We start from the raw sequence: 13,573 nt of genomic DNA on the forward strand, positions 1-13,573 counted from the left end.
TCTTAGATTTCTTGAATATATGATGATTGCTTCTTGTGGAACTCATCTTTAGAAGGAAGGATGATATCATAGACATACATATTTAGTCTAATATTTATGTATATGATTAAATAGAAGTAGATAAAAGTAGATTGATTTCATATTATTTTTAAAAATACTTTTTAGAAGCTTTATAGATGTTGTTTTGACTTTATATGTATTTGTAGTTGATTGATAGGTTAGAAACTTGATTAACAAGTTAATCATGTCTTGATAGTTTACAAAATAAGTTAACCATGTGGTACACATATAAAAAACTTGCCTTGCAAGTTAAGATATGTGTCTTGTAAAGTCAACACGTTTTAGAGGTCCTATAGGACATCACCATGTAGTTCTTAGTTAAGAAAAAATATGGAGGTAAGAATAAAGCCTTCTTCACTCTTGTCAATACTTATCTAATCTTTAGTCTTATTTCAAGTCTTTCTAGTCTTCTTGTCTTTGGCAATAGCCATTTTAGTTTAATACTATAATATCTTTAAGTAATTTTTTAGTCTTTTTGAATGATACATGAGTATATTAATATTTTAGTTATTTTGAGTTCATATCCTCGATACCAAAATAAGAGCCCATTAACAAATCTAATACTTATATTGATTGCTTAATCATTTTGTAAGACTCATGCAAATTTTAAAATTAAAACCTACAACCTATTATAAAGTTTTAATATATAAGGATTGAAGTCAAGTAATAATAGAAGAAATGAATTCTATATACAAGAATGAAACATGGCGTCTTATAATTCTTTTACTTAATAAATTTGCCATCTCCACAAAATAAATCTACAAAATAAAACTAAATACAAATGGATCATTATAAAAATACAAAAAAATTAAGTAGCCAAGAACTTTGAATAGAAGGATGGAATTGCCTATGAAGAAACATTTGCATTGATGGTTAAATAGACAATAATTAGAGCCATGATCTTAATTGTAGTATTGAAAAATTAAAAATTATGTCACATAGATGTTAAAATTACATTTTTTTATGAAAAAAAAAAAAGAAGAAGTTAATATCACTCAACTTCAAGACTTTGAAGTATCAAGAAAAGAACTGATGGTATATAAATTATAAAAGGTACTATATGGGTTATAATAAGTATCTTAAGTATGGTATGAAAAAATATATTCTTACTCAAAGAAAGTTGGTTTTTAGCAAGGTATATGAAATCACAATTTGTACTCCAAACTTTTATAGGAAAAAAACCATTTTCATTGCTCTATATATAAATGATCTTCTTATGATTGGTAATTGTGTAAAAAAACATGATCAAATTTAAAAGAGAATTGCACAAAAAATTTGAAATGTCAAAATTATTAAAAGAAGAAGTCACTCTATATCTAAAGATAGAATGCATATAAAGAAAAGAACAAATATTTATGACACAAAAGGCATATGCACAAAATATATAAACAAATTTTAGAATGAAAGATTGCATACTAATAACAATTCTTATTGATGAAAAAAAAACCTCAATTGTAACATGGAGAAGGAAGAAGTGGGTTCTACATATTATTGGAGTATTATAAATAAATGCCTTCACTTAATTCATATTAGCCCTGAAATATAGTTTGCCACTAGAATTGTCAATTAATTTGTAGCAAGTTTTCAATAATTTTATTTATTATCAGCAAAAAAAAATTTATAATACATCAAGGATACACAAGATTATAGAATCCTATGTAGAAACAACAATCAAATCACTTTCTCAGGATATGTGGATTCAAATTGAGTTGGAAATATAGAACAAGCTTGGTCCACTATTAGACTTATGTTTCACATTGAACTAGTGTAGAGTTTTCAATGTGACAGATAGATACTCTTGGACTCAAGCCATCACCCACATCACAAACTCAACCTGGTAAAAATTCCGAAAAGTAATTTGTATAAAACCCTCACTACTTAAAATACACCTTTTAAAATAGAGGAGTATTGAGATAGGAAGAAGAGTACCATAGCCGCAGAGGAAAACGGGGGTGTTGATGATGTCAACAAAATGCGCAAGTGTTTAAGTTTACTACCTATGTCCAACCTCACTACCTGTCACATTGAGTATGCACTAATAGACATGATATCAATCAATCTTGGCAAATCTCATTTTATGTAAGAAGCACGGGCTCTTACTTCATCAGCAGTAAAACTAGGACTCCTGTAGTGAAGACGCCAAGTTACTCGTGTTATTCTGTATGATCTTCTTGTGTTACTGTGAGTGCCTTGTCGTGTTGTTGCAAATAACAAAGCTCACCGACACTGGATTCGGGGTCATCCATTTCAGTGCACATACCCACCAAGTCGAGGAATGTTGGAGCGCAGCGCGGAGGATGTTGCTAAATGGATTTTGCGGTCTCTGCGAAGGATCCGATGGATGCACATGCTTCCTTCCTTAGTTCAATGGATCAGTGCAACTGCTAGAGATATCGCAAATTTACTCATGTGGGTGATTTGTGATGAGCCCTTGGTTTCGATCTGAGAATTTTCCAACAGAGAATGAATAATTTGAATATTTGAATAACTAACCAAGCGGTGAAGAAATGTCAGTTACTGGCGTGAGCCTTGCCTTCAATATTTATAGTAGTGTCAATAGTTGCAGCAGGTTTTGAAGTTTATTAGCACCATAATTTGTGCTCGCAAACATAATGGCAGATGTTTATTAAATTTGTCAGGTATAAGATGAGGTCAAGCATGATACGAAACGTCCTGCCTATACAGAGGTGTTGAGGTAAAAGGAAAACAGAATATGAGCATCTGAAACACAAGTCTCACTACCCTAGGGTGCTCTTCTCATTACTAATATCAAATCAATTCTACTGCAAGAGATGCCGTTGAAAGCATAAATGGAAATATATCCACCTTTCTCCATTAGAAAAGTGACTGATCAACACAAGCTTGTGGTAGACTAGAAATCGCGAAATCAAGGTGAGAACATGCGCAGTGTCTAACCTACGTCTGTTTTAAAAAATAAAAAATAAAAAAACTAAAAGCACCTGGTTGCTAGTTAGTTCCTATTCTATGTTTCAAAATCTTAGCCATTGTACGTTCAAATTTGCTCTTCTTTTTGAGAATATTAACATATTATCTATCATACGAATAACTTTCAAATATCATGTAAGAAATATCTCACAATTGCTTACCTCAACCAATCTCTCTCCATCCCCTAAGTCTTGTACTCCTTTTGCAAGTCTCAGGGCTGCGAGCAAACGATGTGTTGCAAAGATCTTTGAGCTTGATTATGGATGTTTGGAACGTCTTCTGGACAAGATCCAACGAGTTAGACACAACAAGTACAGAGACCCCTAATTTTGACAAAGTCTGAAGTTTTGGACGTAGAATTTCAAGTTTGAAGAAGACACGAGTCACGAATGTGGGTCTGCAGCTAGCAATTTGGCAGACGGGCGAGCCTCACTTAGAAATCATACAAGATCTGAATTCGACTCAGAGATCTATCCTGGAAAGGAAGTCTCAACAAGAGCAGCCACCGCACCGACACAGAGTGAAACAAAAGCCACCTACATCAGTATCCTCACTGATCTTTAGCAGTTCTGCCAGCAAAGTAAATAGGGCCAATTTCGTCAGCTACCATCAGAATTCCAAGGATGAGATAGCTAAGAATAGAGTCCTCTCCATGATAAGTTACGGCAATCAAGTAGGAGTCCAGAGCCTGCACAAGGGCTACCGAAAGCCTCCCACAAATTGCGTCGTTCAAAAACTCGAAGCAGCAGTAACTCCTTACATCTGAGAGTCTCACTTGGTCTTCTTGTGGTGGAATATACCAAGCGGTCCCTCTGTCCAAAATTTGGTGGAGCAATGTCAACAAGTAAAAACCAAACAGCCCTCCAAGTCAGCGATATATTCCCTTCCATAACGCTGACTGCAAACATTGCCACATTGCGCCCACCAGAACTTGCCTTGCTGATGCTAAAGCAGCCAGAGGATGCTGACTTGTGCACAGCTGAATGCTGTGACCCCTCTAACAATTGAATGCATCTAAACCAGCTACTACATTAAAATAGGAAGCTTTTGTGAAGCCAATGGTCACATTAATGGGCGTGGATTCAATACAAAAGACATTGGAGCCGAGATCTCTTTTTCTGGGATCACATTATTAAACTGAACGTCACAAACTCGTCACAGTTGTTGGATTTTAAAAGAAAATTCGGAAGGAATACTTCGAAAAAGATATTGAATCGCAGTTTTCACCACGAATTAACTACGGCGCCTCGGATGCAAGTAATCTGTGGGTCATTGCAAATATAAAATTCAGAATAAGTGTCCATAAAAGTATTTAACCTTGAATATAGATAACATTTATAAGGTTCAAAATTGTAACCGCACTTGAAATTCCTCATCCTCAGCTAAGCTAGATGATATAATCAAATAATGCACTGAAAAGAAGTAATACTCTTGTAAAACCAAACTAGTGATAATATATAGCAATTCACAATAAGTTTATTCAAAAGAGTCGGATCCTGTTGGCTGCATGGCAATCTTAACAAGAGACAGGCCTAAAATATGCCAATTTTCCTAAAGAAGTCTGTTCACCATGTACACAGACTAACCAGCCCATTTCTGTAGCCTGGCTAGAAGAGTTAGCAGCCATTAGTCCCTCCCTAGAGCCTTCTAAGCTTCCTTGTTCCGCATCGTATAAAGCTGAGAACCCAGAGCCACAAGTGGTTGTGGCGTGCGTTCAGTCATGTAACACCCTGGAAATGAAAGCTCTATTGAACACATCCACTACCACTTGAGGAATCTAGGATCCCTCTGAGGCTCCTAATGCTACATGCATGATTCAGGCAAAGCCCAACATCTGAGACCTCAGGCACAGACGCCTCTCCCCGATACAGTAAAGTCTATCTCTATACAGAAAGTCTTCAAATTGCTGGCCCCTCCGAATTCAACCATCGCTTATTTACCTTTTTGCTTTAGCAGGACGTCCACGTTTCCTTGGCTGGGTTCCAACTCTGCAATTTCAACCAGCAATGAGTTTAAGGCTACACAAAATACACCGCACATCTCAAAGCAAAGAAATATTTTACAAGCTCCGCAAACCTCTAAACAAAAAATAAAATAATAATAAAATAATAATAATAACTAATATAAAGGAATTCGATGTTAAGGACAAAATGGGCACGAGGAGGAAAGGCCCAATATAGAAACACTATAAACAGAGCATGCGAATGATACGATACCTGGCACGACTTTGTACTTTCACAGAATCTTTCTTCGGTAGACTGACTTTTTGCTTCTTCTTCGGAGGCTCTCCGCCAGCTTTTGCTGAAGATGGAGCATCTTTAGCTCGACCTCTTCTCTTGGGAGTTGCCTGATCTTCCACCAGTGTCTTTTTCAGCTCCTTCAATGTAAGTTCTTCGTTGTCCCCGTCACTATAGCGGATCTGAAATACACAATACAATCCACAAACATGAGACTTTACATGAAGCTTTAAGTTAAGAATTTTAAAGACCACAATATGACTATCATGAGATATTGGCTTGGAAAAGTTACGTGTGAACATAATGCTGTGATCCAGTATGGATCAATAACAAGATTACTTACAAGCATTTCAGCTTACACACAGTACACCAATAGAGCATGCAGAGGGATATGATACAGTATTTATGACAACTTACGCATATTCCATCTGCCATAATCCTTATGAGGTCCAAAATCCTCAAAACCCATCAGAATAGGTCTAACATACCTTGTAGAATCCCACTTTTGGATCGAATCCAATTACTTCTCCATCGTAGAGCACGTTATCAAACTTTTTCTTTGTCTTAGCTCCGATGAGTTGGACACCTTCCTTAAGAGAAAGAGATTTTCTGAGAGCAGGTGATACTGCACCCTTGGCCCGTGGAGGTCGGCCTGGTTTTGATTCACCTCGACCTTTTACTGGAGTGGTCTTCCGTGTTGACAGTTTGCTCTTTGATAGGCGAACACCACTTCCCTTTCCACTAACTTTAGGCTTGATCGCAAGAGATGTATCTTTCTTTGGTCTTCCCCTTCCTCTCTTCGGAGTGTTTGCTTCAGCGACTTTCTTCTTCTTAGATAAATGAGTTTCAGAAGCATTGAGCTTTTCATTTCCCATCTTTTTAGGCGTCGTCTTCTTAGATAACCTTGGCGACTTGGAAACTTTAGGTGATTTCGTTTCCTTCTGAGAATTGTCCTTGGCAGGTTTCTTTTCAACGGTAGGCTTCCTTCCTTTAAGTTTCTTGGCAGGACTAAAGCAAAAACAAGTATACTGACACTGTTATGACCAATTTAGTGGGGTTGTGATTCTCCAAAACTAGGATGAAAAAGATATTCATGCACCAAGGGCAACACCTCTACTGATAGTGGTCAAATACAACTATTGCCAACTTGACATATCTCCGGAGTCTAAATGCAACCAAGCAACCAAGCAACTTACACTTACCTCTTGGAATCACTATTGATCTCAGGAGCAGCTCTCTTCCTAAAATTTGCGGCTTTCACTGCTTCTGCTTCACCAGCCTCCACTAGAAGTTGTGCAAGCTCTTTATACTCGAGCTCCTCTTCATCACCGTCCTCGTAGGACACCTACGTGAAATACCGACAAATTAACACCTTTCAAACAATCTGCCTCCTCATGCCTGAATAAATTCGTAGTTAAGGTCGATTGAACTACACAACGCCGACAAAGGTATGTAGTCCACTTTTAGCCAATAGTATGATAAATTCAAGTACCTTGTACCATTTGCACTCTGGATCGTAGGCCGTAACCTTTCCAGAATACTTTGTCCTTCGAAATTTTTTCACGACTGACCGCCCAACTAAAGCTTCCCCTTCTCCGTGAACCATCACTGGCATGTCATCCTGCGCATATAAGCAGGCAATGTGATGCGAAACAAACTTGCAAAAAATCTAACGGCAAATTCATTCACCAGTACCAAAAACTACAGGTCAAATCGTTCGTAAATGCAATTAGTAAAAGATCATGACAACAGCCAACCTCCTTGTGTTCGGGAGCAGTGTTTCCGTTCCCGTATTTCCCTGCAAACTTCAAGATTGCAACTTGTTAGAATCACATACCTGATAGGGGTGCAACGTTCACATAAGCATTTTACAAACTCATATACTGAATCTTGTAAGCTGAATGTCTTCATATCTTCGAGTTTAAGCCAGGAAAGCAACGGATACACCAGACATTTCTCTGAATGCTTGTACTAGGCGAGGATAACCACCACTTAGTATTATAGATCAGGTCAACATAAATAGCGATATCGAACAAACGTGTGTTGTCGAATACTGAATCAAGGAGTCGGGTTTTACTGGTAAGGAGGGAACTACGAAAACGATTGTTCCAATACGAATACTACAATTATCATACCGTCGTGCACTATGTTGACGGTGGTAGCTGTAGTCTGTTGGACAACAATGGTTGGCTCTTCTGCTCCACCCGTAACAACTTCCGTAGCAGTCGAAAACAATTGTTGATGTAAATAAGCAAGATCTTCCTGTTACTCGAAGTAGAGACACTTAGAACGCGTGCAGAGAATGACTACAATGCTCTCATATATGTATATAGGTATGTATGTATATACAAAGAATATCAGACCAAAAAGGAAATACGTACTTACTGATGCTCTCAAATCATTTTCAAGCTGAGGCAGGAAGGTATTGTACACTGAGATAGTAAACGATAAATATTAACTATTGTTGGTAGCATAAGATGACAGAAGACTAAAGATGTTATTGCTCCTACTGACATCGACAATTTCGAAACTTGAGCTAACCTACAGAAAGCCATTAAGAAGACACTACATTTCTACGCAGAAAGTGAACGTCCCAATTACTAAGGTACGCTACGCTTGTAGCCATTTACAGCTCAAAGTCAACAGCACCAAAACTGTTCAACCTGAGGTACTGTCCAAGACGTCTACCGCTGAAACAGTGCCAACAGGGAACAATGCCACGGGAAAAGAAGAGTAAAAGACAACAACAGCAGCAGCAAAAACAACGACAACTGAAAAAAAATAAAACAAAAAATACTATCACTCCGTCACAAGTTGCTCCGAGGAAACTGAAACTGGCACCTTGAGTCCATCAATCGTGAATCTCATAGCATAAAGATTAAAAAAAAAAAAAAAAAAAAAAAAAAAATCTCTAGCTTGAGTTCTAGACATCAATGAACTAAAGCACTTTTTAAAACTAACATACACACATTTACACACACACACACACACGCACACACACAGGCACGAAACAAAAACTTATGGGGGATAAACCAAGTTGAACACAAATCAAAAAATAAAATAAAACAAGTCTAAAACGGCACACTACCTGTTCCGGAGCAAGCTCCATGAGATCAAAATCCGCCATCATATTTCCGTCCCTGCGTTCCACACCTTCCCGCTAAAATGCAACAGCTGCACGCGCACCTCAACAAACTCTGCTCCGCTGACAGCCAATCAATTTAATCCCAATAATAAAACCTCGCGACCTCTGCTCCTACTTCCACTCAAACCAAAATGCCACTCCGCGTAGACGAACACGAACCACGACGCAAAAAATAAAAAAATAATAAGAAAAAAGAAAAACCCCAAAAAACCGAACCTTTTTGTCCCAAACGAACACAAATCCCCCCCTTCCGATGCCCGTTTCGCCCCCAACACCAAAAAAAAGTTTCTAAAATCGGAGGAAAAAAAACTGGGTGAGAGCCTCGTTAATCGACCAAGCACTCCCGAAGCGCAATACGACTCAGCAAAGGCTTTCCTTTCCTTCCATACAGGTCAAGCAAGCAAAAGGTTCCACAGTACAAAGTCGACACAGCAGAGAGGAGAGCTCAGGCTCTTCCTTCCTCTCTGCCTTGCCTTGCCTGCAGCAGGAAGCGCTCACCTCAGAGAGGAGGTCGGTAGTCTAGCGGTAGAGAACCGGATCATACCCTCCGGGTGTCTTCTATACACGCGGCGGGCATACATACCTGCTCTGATGTGAAATTTTGACCAAGCCCACACTGCGTGGGTAGTCTTCCAAACAAAACCCTGTCCGTCACACGATATTTTCCTCGTGCCCTCTGCCCGTGAAACAATTTCTGCCCGCTCGCCATAACTCCCATTTCTTTGTTTTCTTTTTTTTGTTTTTTTCCTTCGCCGCTATTTGCGGCATCATATGTGCTCTTGCTGATCTTGGCCACTGACCACGTCGGCCTGCCAGATCAAAAAGAAAACGCAAATTTCACTTCAGGTGCCCGCTTTCATTTACTAGTTATTTTTTTATTTTATTTATTGCAAAGAATCTGTGGATATTTCCTTAGAGGAAACACATCTTCAGTCGATTGGCTCATAAACAACAATGTAATGAGTCAGTTGCTTTTTCCGTCCCAAGTACAATTTATTGCAGTGATACCTGTGAACTGATCTGTTTCACATGCTCCTGGCTATTTATATATTGATTCATGTATTTGTCTGTAAATGTATTTGAAAAAAAATGTGTATATATAATATTGTATATATATATATATATGTGTGTGTGTGTGTAGAGATACCTAGTCTGTATTCTTTCAAAAACTTATACATGGTTAGGAGAATTGGTTAACATTCTCTTACGACATCGAGGTAACTTGAATCCATCAAAGTTGGATTGACCCACATCGATTCTCCCTGCTTACTACCTCTACCCATTCCTCCCGCTGTCCTTTTTCTACATAAAAAACATTTGTTTTCTGGTCCATTCTCCTGTTGTGAGATGCCACAACAATCGAAATAAAAAACTGATGAAGCTGCCAGAGAATCTCGGAACCCTAGGAGGATCATCATCGTCGATGCACAGGGCATGACAGTCTCCATTTTCATGGCCTCGCATTTCGGGAATCTGCAGAGCTCGAAGGATAGTTGTGGGTGCTGAGCCCGTGCGTGTAGGATGCTGCAAGTACTTCACAGATTCGGGTATGAAGTCTGAGGGGATAAGACAAAATTGTCCCTGAATCTGGTCTCTCAAGCTTTTTTGAGCCATTCCGTAAAGAAGAGTACGGGTTCTACACATTGAATACCCATTTTCTTTCGCAATCCACACTCTTGATTGTGTATTTCCGGTAAAGACTAAAAATGCATGATGTCTTCCTACTTTGTGATAAGGCACTCTGATTCTGTGGAAACCTTTTTTCTTTCTTTCTTTTTTTCTGTTTTTTTTTTTATAACGTTCTCAGTCTTGAAATCGAGATTATTTTGCCTGTGAAAATGGACGGCGAGATCGACATTCGAAGTAGAGCCTCATGATGCACCGAGTAATTGGGTTTTATGCCGTAAAAGTTGTGCACTGAGTCCAGGTTTCATTGATACATCAAGATCCGTGATTATTCAAAAAGCAAATCTTCTAGTCCGGCAAGGTAAGTACTCTAGTCCCGAGTTTTGTGGTGTGTGGGGAGCAAGATGAAATGGTTCAGTTGGGTCTGTGAGCTCTGTTTATTTCCATAATAGGGAGAGACGAGGTTTGGAGACAGACTTAAGGCAATCCCACGAAGGCTTCTGCGGTTCAAAGGAGCCATCCCTGAAACTCGTAGAAACTACCGCTGACAAAATCCTTGGTGGAGGGAAGGAACTCAAAGTGCCACTGACAGTCCTAATGCATTCTTTTTCGTGCAGATACATCATGGTAATATTGTCTCTTCTGTAATCCTAGACATACTATTTTCACGAATTCAGTTTCTTAAAATTGGTTTTAGTGAGACTTTTGGTGTAGTTCTGTCTTGAACTTGCAAGACTTCAAATGTTTCACCTTCTGTTTCGATTTAAGAAAAATACTGGCTACATATATATATATATATATATATATATTCTTCTGTTAACATGAAATAATGTTGCACTCAGAGACTTTCCAACCATTGAATTCAATTGAAGTTGAGGAAAACTGATGCATCTGTTGACTGATTGGACGCGAATAGTTTAATTACAAGGTTCTGTGAAAGGAATACCTGAATATGTGCAGCACCCTGATTATTGTTTGGCTGCCAAATCTGCAATAAATAAATACTTGAGACTCTCAGAATTGCCCAAAGGGTTGCTTAAGGTGTGACAATTTCCTCTACCAAACTCTTCACGAAGTAAAGCATAGTTACTGACTAGATCCGACCGCAAAACTTGATTGGGGGTCTCATGAAGTCAGACATGGAAATTATCTGATTCATACCTCTCCTTATTGTACCATAAATTCACTTCGTTCAGGAGATGAAGCAACGTTTTTGAAAGAGACACATACACATAGACGAATGCTGCCATCATTTCGTTGTAGACCTTCACCTTTCACGGGATTTCTGCAACGTCGAAATTAAACCACTCAATGGACGATGATCATCCATTCATTTGTTTGACAGCACAGGCCTTGGGAATATTAGAATCGGACAGCGGCAGAAGGCACCACAGGCAGTCTCGCTGTGGCGGCAAAATATGAACGATGGATTTACGAAGAAAGAATATTACACTAAGGTAGAGCAACTTCAACTGTAGGCATGTAGCTTCTCACAACTAGCGACGCAAAAATGGCGGCGGCTGGAAGCGTGTGAGCTCCACAATTGATCGAAAGAAAAAGTTGGAAAACAGGCGCATGGTAATTGGCACAATTCGTAGGCAGTCATTGTATAGATAATCCACCACCTTTCATTAACTTTCTATGTACTTCTTTTACTTCGTCTACGAATACACAAAGGTAAGAATACAATAACCCAGTTTCTAATGCTTCCTCACTTCTCAGATCGCAAAGTCCTTATAACCCCTAGCAGCTACCCGGTTCCGTAATGCATACTGTGGAGAGGCAAAAGAGCAACTTAATCATAATATCCGAAGTTGTACAATGTACTACTGCTACCTCGTGCAAACGGCCACCGTGATCCAGGCATCATAGACTCAAGTCTCTATCCGGCTGTGGTCTCTCTCCTGGACTTCTATTCGTCTTCTCCACCTCAAATCAGCAACTTCTCAATCGCATCCTTCAGCTGTTGAATCTGCATCTTCAGCTGGCTCCCCTCGTTCGTCGTCACGGAGCACGCGATCACCGGGCGCGAAACGCCACACGCCCTCCCAAGCGCTTGTTTCGACGGCACGAACACATACGGAACATTCTTGTCCTCCGCCAGCAATGGCAAATGCAGCAAGATTTCCAGGGGTTCGGTGTCGGCCGCCATTACCACAAACTCCGCAATGCCACGATTCAACGTCTTCGTGGCCTCATTGGCTCCCTTCTTGAGCTGCTTGTAATTCGCAGCTTGCTGCACAATATCAGTGATCGTGATCGTCAGCTGCGCGTCAGCGAGCGGGTACGCCTTAGGGTTCACAGCCTCAGAGCTCATTGCTACAGCAAATGGAAACACTTCTAGCAGTTGCAACGACGAGGCAGCTTAAGGGATTGTGAGGGGACTAGACACGAGCCTGCAGACACACGAGAGGAGAAAAAAACTAGCTTTTGTTAGAAGAAAGAGACCTCTTGTTAAGGGTTTTGAGGCCGCCAAGCCCTTCTCCGGAACCCTCTGAGATTTGTTAGGGTATTTTTCTGAAAACCTTTTCTGTCTACAGCCGACTATTTTACTTATTTATTGGCGGTGTTCATCCATCTGCCAACCCCATTGGAGGCTTGACTGATTGATGCGGCTTGATTGAGATGCTTCTCATGTGCCCCGACTGGAGAATTTGAGCGATGTTGTGAGAATGCATGCCAATACTCGCCATGTCCTCGAAGTGGACATCAAAAGGACCGAATGACGAAAGGCTTGCGTCAGAGGCTAGACTAGGTTGTGCATGTTTTGGATACATTTGTACCCCTGGAGATGCTTATTCGTTACTGATGCCCGGATTGTGAACGGCCTCGAGTCGCCGTGCAGGCGAGGGTGCTTCTGGTTTCGTGACGCTTAGCTGACCAGGCTCTGTGATCGCCGGGAATAGCCGGGAGTAAATCGCGGATTGCAAAGGAAAATGCAACTTTAAGTTATAAAATAACGTGGGTTCATTAATACCAACATGGTGGAATTTGTTTAGTTGGGAAGGGTGGATGCAAGGCGTCTCGAGACCACCATACCCCCGAAACTCTGCACATATAACAGACTAGTACCACGATCGTTCAGCAGGTAACACTCGATACTACAGGCTCAGTCTCCATCGGAAAATTTTACTTATTGGTGGAGTAAGTGCAGCATCTTTCAAAATCCTTATCACGGAGTTCCATGCATCGTCAACAGCACAGCACGAGCTTTGTGAGCGTCTTTACATTCCAGACGCCGTGGCCTTGGAGATGATAACAGTCTGGTTTCTACACAAAAAATAGGTCACATTAGAGTGAGTGGATGGTCAGATGAACTAACATCGAAATACCTTAAATCGTGTCACGGCCATGAACCAACCCCTAGATCTTACCTTAAACCACCCTTGCACAAACCCAAAAGCAACCATTCTTCATGCAGAAAGATTCCAAGTCCATTCCAAGCCCAATAAGCAACCATTCTTCATGTAGAAAGATTCCAAGTCCATTCCAAGCCCAATAAGCAACCATTCTTCATGTAGAAAGATTCCAAGTCCATTCCAAGCCCAATAAGCAACCA

At 39.9% G+C, this 13,573-nt stretch overlaps 2 protein-coding genes across 5 annotated transcripts; both read right to left on the reverse strand.

Annotated features, from left to right (window-relative positions):
- Positions 1-4,462: 4,462 nt before the first annotated feature.
- Positions 4,463-8,878, reverse strand: LOC112291746 (uncharacterized). 4 transcript variants are annotated; one of them, XM_024539597.3, is made up of 9 exons: positions 8,605-8,878; positions 8,332-8,440; positions 7,379-7,505; positions 7,001-7,041; positions 6,736-6,864; positions 6,446-6,588; positions 5,732-6,251; positions 5,223-5,425; positions 4,463-4,994 (listed from the first exon to the last, which is right to left on the reverse strand). In XM_024539597.3, the coding sequence occupies exons 2-9, from the start codon at positions 8,371-8,373 to the stop codon at positions 4,943-4,945; spliced, it is 1,257 nt and encodes a 418-aa protein (XP_024395365.1). In that variant the 5' UTR covers positions 8,374-8,440; positions 8,605-8,878; the 3' UTR covers positions 4,463-4,942. The 4 variants fall into 4 exon arrangements, with proteins under 4 accessions (XP_024395365.1, XP_090112103.1, XP_090112104.1 ...); XM_090255977.1 differs by having other exon boundaries at positions 8,332-8,878; XM_090255978.1 differs by lacking the exon at positions 7,379-7,505 and having other exon boundaries at positions 7,001-7,048; positions 8,332-8,878.
- A 2,741-nt stretch (positions 8,879-11,619) lies between these two features.
- On the reverse strand, positions 11,620-12,542 carry LOC112291118 (uncharacterized). Its single transcript, XM_024538155.3, has one exon. The coding sequence runs from the start codon at positions 12,329-12,331 to the stop codon at positions 11,945-11,947; it is 387 nt and encodes a 128-aa protein (XP_024393923.1). The 5' UTR covers positions 12,332-12,542; the 3' UTR covers positions 11,620-11,944.
- Positions 12,543-13,573: the final 1,031 nt, after the last annotated feature.

The sequence above is a fragment of the Physcomitrium patens genome, chromosome 14 (genome assembly GCF_059467195.1).
Source record: "Physcomitrium patens ecotype Gransden chromosome 14, ASM5946719v1, whole genome shotgun sequence".
Classification (NCBI taxonomy): Eukaryota; Viridiplantae; Streptophyta; class Bryopsida; order Funariales; family Funariaceae; genus Physcomitrium; species Physcomitrium patens.